Raw genomic sequence first — 14,908 nt, forward strand, 5'->3', positions numbered from 1 at the left:
TCTTCTCCCTCTCACTCTTTTGTCGTGTTCACTTCTTCTCTCTCATTGTTTAGTTTAGTTGATTTTATCATTTTGTCACACTCTGGCTCTGGGACTTTTTATGTTGAGTCAGGGTGTGTAGATTTCCGTGTGTTTTGTACTGTGTTTAGTGTCTAGGTGTTCTCGTTCTATGTTTGGTCAGTGACTCCCAATCGGAGGTAACGAGTGTCAGCTGTCGGCTCGTTATCTCTGATTGGGAGCCATATTTAAACTGTCTGTGTTCACCTTGTGGTTGTGGGTTTTTGTTCTATGTTCAGTCGGTGTAACTGAGGACGTCACGGATCGTGTTTTGTTGTGTGTTTCAACATTAAAATCATCATGTTCACTCCCAACGCTGCGCTTTGGTCGTACTTCATAGGCGATCGTGACAGAAAAACCCACCACAACGAGACCAAGCAGCGTGTCCAGGATTTGGATGAGGAGTATTGGAGACAGAGGAGCGAAAGTTGGGCAAGGACGTTAGATGCCTGGTCCACGGGGAGGAGAGACCCCCAGAAATTTTTTAGGGGGGGGCTCACGACGTCGGGGCAGCAGGAGTACGGGATTGAGGAGTGCAGAAGGTTGGCAGAGGAGGCCGCCAGGTTAAGGGGGCCACTGGTCACGAAGGGGAAGGAAGGTGTGGAGGCAGGGCGAAAGGTACTGGGGTGTGTTACCAGTCCGGTCCGGCCCGTTCCTGATCCCCGTGGAGGGCCAGGGGTGTGTGTCCCCAGTGCGGTCCTGTCTGTTCCTGCTCCCCGCACCAAGTCTGTGGTGCGTTTCGTCAGCCCTGTCCGGCCCGTGCCTGCTCCCCGCACCAAGCCAATGATGCGCGTCGCCAGCCCGGTTCGGCCTGTTCCTGCTCCCCGGCCCAAGTCTGTGGTGCGTCTTGTCAGCCCTGTCCGGCCTGTTCCTGCTCCACGCACCAAGCCAAGGGTGCGTTTCGTCAGCCCTGTCCGGCTCGTTCCTGCTCTCCGCACCAAGTCTGTGGTGCGCGTTGCCAGCCCATTCCGGTCCGTTCCTGCTCCACGCACCAAGCCAGGGGTGTGTATCGTCAGCCCGGTCCGGTCCGTTCCTGTTCCACGCACCAAGCCAGGGGCGCGTGTCGTCAGTCCGGTTCCGGCCAGCGGGGCTAGACAGGACCAGGGGTACTTTGGGGGGTTGGAGAGGAAGTGGGGAGCAAGCCCGGAGCCGGAGCCGCCGCCGAGGAGGAATGCCCACCCAGCCCTCCCCTGTTTGCTTGTATTTAGGCGCGGTCGCAGTCCGCGCCTTTAGGGGGGGGTACTGTCACACTCTGGCTCTGGGACTTTTTATGTTGAGTCAGGGTGTGTAGATTTCCGTGTGTTTTGTACTGTGTTTAGTGTCTAGGTGTTCTCGTGCTATGTTTGGTCAGTGACTCCCAATCGGAGGTAACGAGTGTCAGCTGTCGGCTCGTTATCTCTGATTGGGAGCCATATTTAAACTGTCTGTGTTCACCTTGTGGTTGTGGGTTTTTGTTCTATGTTCAGTCGGTGTAACTGAGGACGTCACGGATCGTGTTTTGTTTTGTCGTGTGTTTCAACATTAAAATCATCATGTTCACTCCCAACGCTGCGCTTTGGTCGTACTTCATAGGCGATCGTGACACATTTAAAACAAGGTACAGATACATAATTATGTACTTGATTAAGAATCATCAAGGATAAACACAAAATACTTATTTCCATTGTGGTCCTCTTTCATGATAGCATTTGGCAAGTTTGGCATATGTGGCAGGCAACAAAAACAAACAGAAGCTAAAATGGCAGGTCGATTTGGTTATTTAGTCATATAGACACAACATATAAATACTATACACAAAGGAATGCTATTTGGTCATCATCGATGTGCTATGAGGGATAATGCAACTCTGTATCTTCTCACCCCCTCTCTCAGTATCTTTTTCTCTGGTGTTCTCTCTTTTTCTCTCTCTCTCTCTCTTCATCCTGACCCAGTCTCAATTAGTCCCAGTGGGATTCCAGGGTTGATTTCCTGTTGTTCTATCATGGTAAAAGGAAACACACACGGCTTACGTCTCTATCCTCCCTGTGTGTGTGTGTCTGCGTGCGTTCATGCGTGCGTGCTTGCGGTGTGTTTGTCCCCAGTATATTGGACCAATTTGATTTAGTCGACCCAAAGCAAACAGAGAGGCAGAGGAGGGACCTTTCTGACAGTCTTTCTCTCAATTACAGACCAGAGGGTGATACTTCCTGATCCCTATCATGAAACTAAACCACACAACCAATCAAAGCTCCCCAGCCATAGAGAGCAGCGTTTCCCTTGGGTAATATCATTCAACCGCTGAAACTGCTCTAATTTCTATTGTTCTGCTATTCCACTATTCTCAATGGAACCAAAGATATTATTATACTAGAACAGTAAAGGCTCTTATGGCACAATGTGATAGAACTGTGTTCCTTGTGCTGTATATGAAATCAATACACAGAAACACATGCAGGAAAACTGCCAGTTCCTCTGTGTGTAAAGTAATCAATGCTATCCATTATTTTCAAATGCCATTTGTGTCTCAGCCCCGGTACTGTAAATAGAATACCACTGTATTAGATATTGGATGTATTGAATAAACAATCAATCAAGAGACAGTTATAAAACAGTAATTATAAACTGGGTGGTTCGAGCCCTGAACACTGATTGGCTGACAGTCTTGGTATATCAGACAGTATACCACGGGTATGACAAAACATTTATTTTTACTGTTCTAATTACGTTGGTAACCAGTTTATAATATCAATAAGGCACCTCAGGGGTTTATGGTATATGGCCAATATACCACGGCTAACGGCTGTATCCAGGGACTCCGCGTTGCATCGTGCTTTAGATCAGCCCTTAGCCATGGTATATTGGCCATATACCACACCCCTTCGTGCCTTATTGCTTAATTATATGATGTTACATTACAAACACAATCTTGTGATTAAGTGTTTGTGGTCCTCTGTAGCTCAATTGGTAGAGCATGGCGCTTGTAACGCCAGGGTAGTGGGTAGTGGGTTCGATCCCCGTGACCACCCATATGTAAAAATGTATGCACACATGACTGTAAGTCGCTTTGGATAAAAGCGTCTGCTAAATATTATATTATATTATAGAGTACTATGTTTTGGCACTTTGAGCTAAATGTTTGAAAAGTTATTTATAAATAAAATGAATATCGTGTTGATTTCTTTAGGTATTGGACTTATTGGAAAACCAATCAATCATGAATCTAATTTACAGTACAGTAACACCACTATGACATAACAAATGTGTGATGGAATGTGCTTGGCAGATTCAATGTCTATATACTGTATTTAAAAAATCTAGTCCTTGCTATTTCAAGGGTTGCAATATGTCTTCTTCAGTGATTAGGCACAAAATATCACGCATGCTCTCTAAAGCATTTCATTTGCTTTTTAAGTTAATGACAAAAAACACAACACAGCATCACAGTGATTTCATTGGCTAGCGGACCGCTATGGGGTAACCAATCGACTCACCACGCTGACTTTAAAGGCGTAGAGGAGGTCAAAGGGCAGTGCGGCAACCAGGTCGATGATGAACCACGTGGTCATGTAGTGGATGCAGATCAACCGCGCGTTGAAGATCACCTGACCAGACTTACTCACATACGTGGTACGGAAGCTGAACACAATGTCTGGGAAGGAGAAAGGGAGAGAGAGAGAGGGAGCGAGAGGGAGCGAGAGGAAGAGAGAGAGAGAGAGAGAGAGAGAGAGAGAGAGAGAGAGAGAGAGAGAGAGAGAGAGAGAGAGAGAGAGAGAGAGAGAGAGAGAGAGAGAGAGAGAGAGAGAGAGAGAGAGAGAGAGAGAGAGACAGGAAGAGAGAGGGAGAGAGGGTGGTAAGTACACCCACTACAAGTGTCATAGGTTACTGAGCTGCTGGACCACAAACTATACACCCCGTCCCTAACTCTTACCCTAACACTGTCCCTAACTCTAACCCTAACACTGTCCCTAACTCTAACCCTAACACTGTCCCTAACTCTAACCCTAACACTGTCCCTAACTCTAACCCTAACACTGTCCCTAACTCTAACCCTAACACTGTCCCTAACTCTAACCGTCTAACTCTAACCCAACACTGTCCCTAACTCCTAACCCAACACTGTCCCTAACTCTAACCCTAACACTGTCCCTAACTCTAACCTAACACTGTCCCTAACTCTAACCCTAACACTGTCCCTAACTCTAACCCTAACACTGTCCCTAACTCTAACCCTAACACTGTCCCTAACTCTAACCCTAACACTGTCCCTAACTCTAACCCTAACACTGTCCCTAACTCTAACACTCCCTAACCCTAACTTGCCTGGCTACCTATCCACATCGTTCTGGCCAAATGCCACGCCCACTAACGTTTCTTCTCCACGATGAGTCTTGATTTGATCTTCACCCCGACGACTTCTTGTATGCGAATACATTCAAATTATTCTGATTGGTCGCAGAAACCAATCGGTTGGACCAGAGCCGGCCTACACAAATCTTGAATCACGCAATTTTGACGTCAGCACAAACAACTTCTAGGATGTTATGTTCAGACTGATGTATGGAGCGATCAATAGAGCAGCAGAATTCAATTCAGGATGAGTCGTCAGGCAAAAACCCTAACCAAAGCCTAACCCTAACCCCAAACCCAAACCATAAATCTAACTCTGACCCCACTCCACCCAACCCCAACCCCCTCCCATACACACATATGACCCTCCCCTATACCTATAATAAAGAGTATCTCCACGGCAATGTCGCTGACTGTAGTGCTTCTGGTGAGGTCATCGTCTCCGATGAAGCAGACGTTGTAGGGCACTGTCACGGCAACGTAGAAGGTAGCCAGCAGAATCAGCCAATCCCAGCCTGCCTTGAAGGTGCTGAAGTGAAGCAGGATGAACTTGGACTTCTTGGCGTCCGCAACCTTGTACTCCGGCAGAGCAGGGGGGTCCCCGAACACATTCTGGTTGGATGAAAGGAGAGGGGAACACATTCTGATTGGGTGAAAGGAGAGTGGAACACATTTTGATTGGATGAAAGGAGAGGGTAACACATTCTGATTGGATGAAAGGAAAAAGGGAACACATTCTGATTGGATTAAAGGAGGAGGGAACACATTCTGATTGGATGAAAGGACAGGGGATGGGGGGATGAGGGTTCAATAATAATTTTGTTGAAGTAAAGTAAGTCAAAGAACACTGATATGTTTCTGTGTGTGAAGGGGGTTGGAGGGTTGGAGGAGTTGGAATCAAGAAAACAGATTACAAGGGTATCCAAAATGTACTCTTTTAAAACATATATTTATTTCAGTAGTGGGGCAGTCCCCCACTTATTTTTTTTAGCTTTATTGAAGAGATAGTACACTGTTGAAAGACTGGAGTGGACCGGTTTCAAACCCATGTCGACTCTGGCATACATGTGTACCGGGGTCAGCAGCTATAACCGCTGGACCACACAGGCCACACTAAAACTCACTGGTTGGAAAAAAGGATCATCCCCTAAAACATTGTTGCTAGGAATTGAGTAAAGTAGTGGCAGGTGCTCTCATATCTGTTATTTGTTTGTTGTTAGGGTGTGTAGTGTTTGTTGTTAGGGTGTTTAGTGTTGGTTGTTAGGGTGTGTAGTGTTGGTTGTTAGGGTGTGTTGTGTTGGTTGTTAGGGTGTTTAGGGTTGGTTGTTAGGGTGTGTAATGTTGGTTGTTAGGGTGTGTAGTGTTTGTTGTTAGGGTGTTTAGTGTTGGTTGTTAGGGTGTGTAGTGTTTGTTGTTAGGGTGTTTAGTGTTGGTTGTTAGGGTGTGTAATGTTGGTTGTTAGGGTGTGTAGTGTTGGTTGTTAGGGTGTGTTGTGTTGGTTGTTAGGGTGTTTAGTGTTGGTTGTTAGGGTGTGTAGTGTTGGTTGTTAGGGTGTTTAGTGTTGGTTGTTATGGTGTGTAGTGTTGGTTGTTATAGTGTGTAGTGTTGGTTGTTAGGGTGAGTAGTGTTAGTTGTTAAGGTGTGTAGTGTTGGTTGTTATAGTGTGTAGTGCTGGTTGTTAGGGTGAGTAGTGTTAGTTGTTAAGGTGTGTAGTGTTGGTTGTTAAGGTGTGTAGTGTTGGTTGTTATAGTGTGTAGTGTTGGTTGTTAGGGTGAGTAGTGTTAGTTGTTAAGGTGTGTAGTGTTGGTTGTTATAGTGTGTAGTGCTGGTTGTTAGGGTGAGTAGTTTTGTTGTTAAGGTGTGTGTTACCTTGTTGAGTTTGATCTTTGTCTTCTTCTTCTTGTTGTTGTCTTTGCTGTGGAGGTGACCAGAGATGTGGTAGAGTACAGTGCTGCGCCGCAGACGAGTAGAGCTGAATGAAGAGCCAGTCTTCACCCGCCCTCGTCGGCGCTCTACACACACAAACACATACGCACACACACACGCACGCACACACACACAAACAGTATTATTGTACAATCAAACCACATGGCCCCATGGGAAATCTCATATAAAAAATGAGGAAAGAAATAGGGGGAAATCATTATGTTTGGATGAAATGTTTAATATCCAACGCTGGTTACAGTGAGAATGAATATGTAGAAAATCAAATCAAAGTTTGTACACAGTTTGTACACAGTTTTGCAGATGTTATAGTAAGTGCAGTGAAATGCTTATGTTTCTAGCTACAACATGCAGCAATATCTAGCAATACAAACAATACACACATAATCCAAAAGTTAAAACTAAAGAGAATAAGAAATTAAGTCATATCAGAACGAGAAATGTCAGAGTCCTGAGTATAAATACATATATATGTACAGTGAGGGAAAAAAGTATTTGATTCCCTGCTGATTTTGTACGTTTGCCCACTGACAAAGAAATGATCAGTCTATAATTTTAATGGTAGGTTTATTTGAACAGTGAGAGACAGAATAACAACAACAAAAATCCAGAAAAACGCATGTAAAAAATGTTATAAATTGATTTGCATTTTAATGAGGGAAATAAGTATTTGACCCCTCTGCAAAACATGACTTAGTACTTGGTGGAAAAACCCTTGTTGGCAATCACAGAGGTCAGACGTTTCTTGTAGAGGGCCACCAGGTTTGCACACATCTCAGGAGGGATTTTGTCCCACTCCTCTTTGCAGATCTTCTCCAAGTCATTAAGGTTTCGAGGCTGACGTTTGGCAACTCAAACCTTCAGCTCCCTCCACAGATTTTCTATGGGATTAAGGTCTGGAGACTGGCTAGGCCACTCCAGGACCTTAATGTGCTTTTTCTTGAGCCACTCCTTTGTTGCCTTGGCCGTGTGTTTTGGGTCATTGTCATGCTGGAATACCCATCCACGACCCATTTTCAATGCCCTGGCTGAGGGAAGGAGGTTCTCACCCAAGATTTGACGGTACATGGCCCCGTCCATCGTCCCTTTGATGCGGTGAAGTTGTCCTGTCCCCTTAGCAGAAAAACACCCCCAAAGCATAATGTTTCCACCTCCATGTTTGACGGTGGGGATGATGTTCTTGGGGTCATAGGCAGCATTCCTCCTCCTCCAAACACGGCGAGTTGAGTTGATGCCAAAGAGCTCCATTTTGGTCTCATCTGACCACAACACTTTCACCCAGTTCTCCTCTGAATCATTCAGATGTTAATTAGCAAACTTCAGACGGGCCTGTATATGTGCTTTCTTGAGCAGGGGGACCTTGCGGGCGCTGCATGATTTCAGTCCTTCACGGCGTACTGTGTTACCAATTGTTTTCTTGGTGACTATGGTCTCAGCTGCCTTGAGATCATTGACAAGATCCTCCCGTGTAGTTCTGGGCTGATTCCTCACCGTTCTCATGATCATTGCAACTCCACGAGGTGAGATCTTGCATGGAGCCCCAGGCCGGGGGAGATTGACAGTTATTTTGTGTTTCTTCCATTTGCAAATAATCGCACCAACTGTTGTCACCTTCTCACCAAGCTGCTTGGCGATGGTCTTGTAGCCCATTCCAGCCTTGTGTAGGTCTACAATCTTGTCCCTGACATCCTTGGAGAGCTCTTTGGTCTTGGCCATGGTGGAGAATTTGGAATCTGATTGATTGATTGCTTCTGTGGACAGGTGTCTTTTATACAGGTAACAAGCTGAGATTAGGAGCACTCCCTTTAAGAGTGTGCTCCTAATCTCAGCTCGTTACCTGTATAAAAGACACCTGGGAGCCAGAAATCTTTTTGATTGAGAGGGGGTCAAATACTTATTTCCCTCATTAAAATGCAAATCAATTTATAACATTTTTGACATGCGTTTTCTGGATTTTTGTGTTGTTATTCTGTCTCTCACTGTTCAAATAAACATACCATAAAAATTATAGACTGATCATTTCTTTGTCAGTGGGCAAACGTACAAAATCAGCAGGGGATCAAATAATTTTTTCCCTCACTGTATGTGAATGGTCTGTAGAGACAGTATGGACAGTATATGAATAGAAAAGGTGTGTACAGCAGTAGTTATATAGGATGAGCCTTGACTAGAATACAGCGTATACATACAGTGCATTCGGAAAATATTCAGACCCCTTGACTTTTTCCACATTTTGTTACGTTACAGCCTTATTCAAAAATGGATTAAAAAAATTGTTTTCCTCATCAATCTAAACACAATATCCCATAATGACAAAGCAAAACTGTTTTTATTTTTTTATTTTAGCAAATGTATAAAAAAATAAAAACTGAAATATATCACATTTACATAAGTATTCAGACCCTTTACTCAGTACTTTGTTGAAGCACCTTTGGCAGCGATTACAGCCTCGAGTCTTCTTGGGTATGATGCTACAAGCTTGGCACACCTGTATTTGAGGAGTTTCTCCCATTCTTCTCTGCAGATCCTCTCAAGCTCTTTCAGGTTGGATGGGGAGCGTTGCTGCACAAATATTTCTCCAGAGATGTTCGATCGGGTTCAAGTCCGGGCTCTGATTGGGCCACTCAAGGACATTCAGAGACTTGTCCCGAAGCCACTCCTGCGCTGTCTTGGCTGTGTGCTTAGGGTATTTGTCGTGTTGGAAGGTGAACCTTCGCCCCAGTCTGAGGTCCTGAGTGCTCTGGAGCAGGTTTTCATCAAAAATGTATGCACACATGACTGTAAGTGGCTTTGGATAAAAGCTAAATGGCATATTATATTATATTATACTTTGCGCCACTCATCTTTCCCTCGATCCTGACTAGTCTCCCAGTCCCTGCCACTGAAAAACATCCCCACAGCATGATGCTGACACCAACATGCTTCACCGTAGGGATGGTGCCAGGTTTCCTCCATACGTGACGCTTGGCATTCAGGCCAAAGAGTTCAATCTTGGTTTCATCAGACCAGAGAATCTTGTTTCTCATTGTCTGAGAATCTTTTAGGTGCCTTTTGGCAAACTCCAAGCGGGCTGTCATGTGCCTTTAACTGAGGAGTGGCTTTCGTCTGGCCACTCTACCATAAAGGCCTGATTGGTGGAGTGCTGCAGAGATGATTGTCCTTCTGGAAGGTTCTCCCATCTCCACAGAGGAACTCTGGAGCTCTGGCAGAGTGACCATCGGGTTCATGGTCACCTCTCTGACCAAGGCCCTTCTCCCCCAATTGACTTTAGGAAGAGTCTTGGTGGTTCCAAACTTCTTCCATTTAAGAATTATGGAGGCCACTGTGTTCTTGGGGACCTTCAATGCTGTAGAAATGTTTTGGTACCCTTCCCCAGATCTGTGCCTCGAAACAATCCTGTCTCGGAGCTCTACAAACAATTCCTTCGACATCATGGCTTGGTTTTTGTTCTGACATGCACTGTCAACTGTGGGACCTTGTATAGTGTGCCTTTCCAAATCATGTCCAATCAATTGAATTTACCACAGGTGGACTCCAATGAAGTTATAGAAACATCTCAAGGATGATCAATGGAAACAGGATGCACCTGAGCTCAATTTCATGTCTCATAGCAAAGGGTCTGAATACTTATGTAAATAAGGTATTCATTAATTTAATCCATTTTAGAATAAGGCCGTAACGTAACAAAATGTGGGAAACGGGAAGGGGTCTGAATACTTTTCAAATGCACTGTACATATGAAGTGGGAAAAACAGTATGTAAACATTATAAAGGTGACCAGTGTTCAATGACTCTTTGTAAATAGGGCAGCAGTCTCTAAGGTTCAGGGTAGAGTACCGGGTGCTAGCCAGCTAGTGACAGTCTCTAAGGTTCAGCGCAGGGTATTGGGCAGAGGTTAGCTAGTGATGGCTGTTTAACATTCTGATGGCCTGGTGATAGAAGCTGTTTATCAGTCTCGGTCCCAGCTTTGATGCACCTGTATTGTCTCCGCCTTCTAAATGGTAGCAGGGTGAACAGGCTGAGGACCTTAATGTTCTTCTTGGCCTTGCTGTGACACCGGGTGCTGTAGATGTCTCCTGCTGTCAAGCCTACCACTGTTGTGTCGTCAGCAAACTTGATGATTGAGTTGGAGATGTGCGTGAACGAGGAGTACAGGAGGGGGTTGAGCACACACCCCTGTCCCCCGTGTTGAGGATCAGCGTGGCGGAGGTGTTGTTCCCTATCTTCACCACATGGGGTCGGCCCATCAGGAAGTCTAGGACCCAGTTGCACAGGGCGGGTTTCAGACCCAGCGCCCCGAGCTTAGTGTTGAGCTTGGAGGGAATTATGGTGTTGAAGGCTGAGCTGTAGTCGATGAACAGCATTCTTACATAGGTATTCCTCATGTCCAGGTGGGATAGGGCAGTGTGCAGTGCGATGGCGATTGTGTCGTCCGTGGATTTGTTGGGGCGGTGTGCAAATTGTGTAATGTAATAGCAGAGGTAATTTACAAACACACAGCAATTTTCTTGAAATGAAATAAAAAGTATGTATGGTCCCGTTGATTTCGAATTTTCAGCTCAAACTATTGGTCTGTAATGACAAGGTGGGAGTCTCAGCTCAAACTATTGGTCAGTAATGACAAAGTGGGAGTCTCAGCTCAAACTATTGGTCAGTAATGACAAAGTGGGAGTCTCAGCTCAAACTATTGGTCTGTAATGACAAGGTGGGAGTCTCAGCTCAAACTATTGGTCTGTAATGACAAGGTGGGAGTCTCAGCTCAAACTATTGGTCTGTAATGACAAGGTGGGAGTCTCAGCTCAAACTATTGGTCTGTAATGACAAAGTGGGAGTCTCAGCTCAAACTATTGGTCAGTAATGACAAAGTGGGAGTCTCAGCTCAAACTATTTGTCTGTAATGACAAGGTGGGAGTGTCAGCTCAAACTATTGGTCTGTAATGACAAAGTGGGAGTCTCAGCTCAAACTATTGGTCAGTAATGACAAAGTGGGAGTCTCAGCTCAAACTATTGGTCAGTAATGACAAAGTGGGTGTCTCAGCTCAAACTATTGGTATGTAATGACAAAGTGGGAGTCTCAGCTCAAACTATTGGTCTGTAATGACAAAGTGCGAGTCTCAGCTCAAACTATTGGTCTGTAATGACAAAGTGGGAGTCTCAGCTCAAACTATTGGTCAGTAATGACAAAGTGGGAGTCTCAGCTCAAACTATTGGTCAGTAATGACAAAGTGGGAGTCTCAGCTCAAACTATTGGTCTGTAATGACAAGGTGGGAGTCTCAGCTCAAACTATTGGTCTGTAATGACAAGGTGGGAGTCTCAGCTCAAACTATTGGTATGTAATGACAAAGTGGGAGTCTCAGCTCAAACTATTGGTCTGTAATGGCAAAGTGGGAGTCTCAGCTCAAACTATTGGTCAGTAATGACAAAGTGGGAGTCTCAGCTCAAACTATTGGTCTGTAATGACAAAGTGGGAGTCTCAGCTCAAACTATTGGTATGTAATGACTAAGTGGGAGTCTCAGCTCAAACTATTGGTCTGTAATGACAAAGTGGGAGTCTCAGCTCAAACTATTGGTATGTAATGACTAAGTGGGAGTCTCAGCTCAAACTATTGGTCTGTAATGACAAGGTGGTTCCCGACGCGTGACTCCAGCCGCAGGACAACGCCGACCAGAGGAATGGTGGAGCAGGCCAGTCGCTTCTGCTGAGGCGCGGGAACCTGTCGAGCTTGCTGAGGCACGGGAACCTGTCGAGCCTGCTGAGACGCGGGAACCTGTCGAGCCAGCTGAGGCATGGGAACCTGTTGAGCCAGCTGAGACGCGGGAACCTGTCGAGCCAGCTGAGGCATGGGAACCTGTTGAGCCAGCTGAGGCATGGGAACATGTCGAGCCAGCTGAGGCATGGGAACCTGTCGAGCCAGCTGAGGCGTGGGAACATGTCGAGCCAGCTGAGGCGCGGGAACCTGTCGAGCCAGCTGAGGCATGGGAACCTGTCAAGCCAGCGGAGGCATGGGAACCTGTCGAGCCAGCTAAGACATGGGAACCTGTCAAGCCAGCTGAGGCTTGGGAACCTGTCGAGCAAGCTGAGGCATGGGAACCTGTCGAGCCAGCTAAGGCATGGGAACCTGTCGAGCCAGTTGAAGCATGGTTGGCGGTTGCATCTGCTGCCAAGGCATGGCCGGTTGCTTGGCTGTGGCATTTGGACCCGATGTCACCAGAAAATACCTTTTGCTTCCATTTGTGAGGCAGTATTCTGTAACACAGACACTGGGAGTCGAGAAGCAAGTACAGGGGGGGAATTTAATAATACAATAAACATGGAACAATACAAAACAAGAGTAATGTCTGGACATGAAAAACATAACTAATACTGCCTGGGGAATGAACCAAAGGGGGTGACAGATTTAGGGGAGGTAATCAGTGAGGTGGTGGAGTCCAGGTGAGTCTCATAATGAGGCACAGGTGCGCGTAACGATGGTGGCAGGTGTGCGTAATGGTAAGTAAACTGGCCACGTCGAGCGCCGGAGAGGGGGAGCGTAAGTAGATGTGACAGTTAGGCATTAACTCAGAATGGTTAAGGTAAGGGTTAAGGTTTGGGATTGGCTTAAAACAAAAATCTCAAAAACAACTTTCTATCACTGGATTCGAACTTGCAACCTTTGTAGGGGGACAGAGGCAGATGCTTACGCCCATCTACAATCCCCATCCACAACACGCTAGCAAAACCGAAACCTACTTGAAGGTAACAGCGCTCACTGTTGCCTCTAGTGGCCGGTTTCCATGTCATCTCCCGACGTCCTCACACATGGATGGACGTCGAATACTGACTTGTATCACGGGTGACCTGGCTGTTTTTTCTCTGATAGAGGACTGGGTTATAAGAGTAGGCACTGGGGTTTGGACTTCTACACACACACACACACACACACACACACACACACACACACACACACACACACACACACACACACACACACACACACACACACACACACACACACACACACACACACACACACACACACACACAGGCTTAACATACACTCACACATCCAAAGAAAACCCACAGGAGAAGAAGAGGCCAGTGGTGCTCCAGGGAGATATCAGTAATATCCAAGGTGATAACTGCTTTTGAGTGTGTGTGTGTTTGTGTGTGTGTGTGTGTGTGTGTGTGTGTGTGTGGACCCCAGACGAGGTGAACAGACAGCCAGGGAGCCAGAGACACAGACACTCTCATTTTTAGATCTAATGCATTTCCCCTCACTTTAGAACCAGGGAGGTCAGACAGAGGGGGCGAGAGGTGGAGGTACGGAAAGAAGAGATGGTAAGAGAGAGGGGGAGAGAGGAGGAGGTACGGAAAGGAGAGATGGAAAGAGAGAGGGGGAGAGAGGAGGAGGTACGGAAAGGAGAGATGGAAAGAGAGAGGAGGAGAGAGGAGGAGGTACGGAAAGAAGAGATGGAAAGAGAGAGGGGGAGAGGGGAGGGTACGGAAAGGAGAGATGGAAAAAGAGAGGGGGAGAGAGGAGGAGGTACGGAAAGGAGAGATGGAAAGAGAGAGGGGGAGATAGGAAGATGTATGAAGAGTAGAGATGGAAAGAGAGAGTGAAGTGAGAGATAAAGGGGGGAAGTAGGGAGGGAAGAGAGGGAGGGAGGGAGGGAGGGAGGGATGGGGAGGGAGGGAGGGAAGAGAGGTAGGTACGGAGAGATGGGGAGGGAGGGACAGAGAGGAAGGTGACGGAGAGATGGGGGAGGGAGGGAGGGACAGAGAGGTAGGTAGGGAGAGATGGGGAGGGAGGGAGGGAGGAGAGAGGTAGGGGCAGAGAGATGGGGAGGGAGGGAGGGACAGAGAGGAAGGTACAGAGAGATGGGGAGGGAGAGGGAGGGAGGGACAGAGAGGAAGGTAGGGAGAGATGGGGAGGGAGGGAGGGACAGAGAGGAAGGTACAGAGAGATGGGGAGGGAGGGAGGGACAGAGAGGAAGGTACAGAGAGATGGGGAGGGAGGGAGGGAGGGAGGGACAGAGAGGTAGGTAGGGAGAGATGGGGGAGGGAGGGAGGGACAGAGAGGAAGATACGGAGAGATGGGGAGGGAGGGAGGGAGGGAGGGACAGAGATGAAGGTAGGGAGAGATGGGGAGGGAGGGAGGGACAGAGAGGTAGGTAGGGAGAGATGGGGAGGGAGGGAGGGACAGAGAGGTAGGTAGGAAGAGATGGGGAGGGAGGGAGGGACAGAGAGGTAGGTAGGGAGAGATGGGGAGGGAGGGAGGGAGGGACAGAGAGTTAGAGACAAAGAGAGGAAAGGAAAGAGAGCCAAAGTGAAATCAAGAGAAAGAGAACGAGAGAGAGGGGGGAGAGGGAGACAAATGCAAAGGGAGCGAAGGTGGGAACGAGGGAGCGAGGGAGGGAGAGAGAGAGGGAAGGAGGGGTTGTTGACGACAGAGAGATTGGGTTCCCCTGTTTGGCACACACTGTCCAATCTGCCGGAAGGTGTGTGTGTGTGTGTGTGTGTGTGTGCGTGCATGTGTGTGCGTGTATGCATGTGTTTACGCTTGCGTGTGTGCGTGCGAATGTGTGCGTGTTAAGATGGGT

General features: G+C 46.9%; 1 protein-coding gene across 1 annotated transcript in view; it reads right to left on the reverse strand.

The window, feature by feature from the left end:
* The window catches only part of LOC121586704 (potassium voltage-gated channel subfamily H member 8-like), a gene marked incomplete at its 3' end in the record, with an annotated part of 68,490 nt that overhangs the window by 35,078 nt on the left and 18,504 nt on the right, over positions 1-14,908 (reverse strand). Inside the window, exons 4-6 of the mRNA XM_045216249.1 lie at positions 6,253-6,395; positions 4,761-4,995; positions 3,528-3,685 (exon numbers count right to left, since the gene is read on the reverse strand). Of these exons, the coding sequence (XP_045072184.1) occupies positions 3,528-3,685; positions 4,761-4,995; positions 6,253-6,395 (536 nt within the window). The remainder of the gene's footprint in view (positions 1-3,527; positions 3,686-4,760; positions 4,996-6,252; positions 6,396-14,908) is intronic.

This window comes from Coregonus clupeaformis, unplaced genomic scaffold (assembly GCF_020615455.1).
Source record: "Coregonus clupeaformis isolate EN_2021a unplaced genomic scaffold, ASM2061545v1 scaf0650, whole genome shotgun sequence".
NCBI lineage: Eukaryota > Metazoa > Chordata > Actinopteri > Salmoniformes > Salmonidae > Coregonus > Coregonus clupeaformis.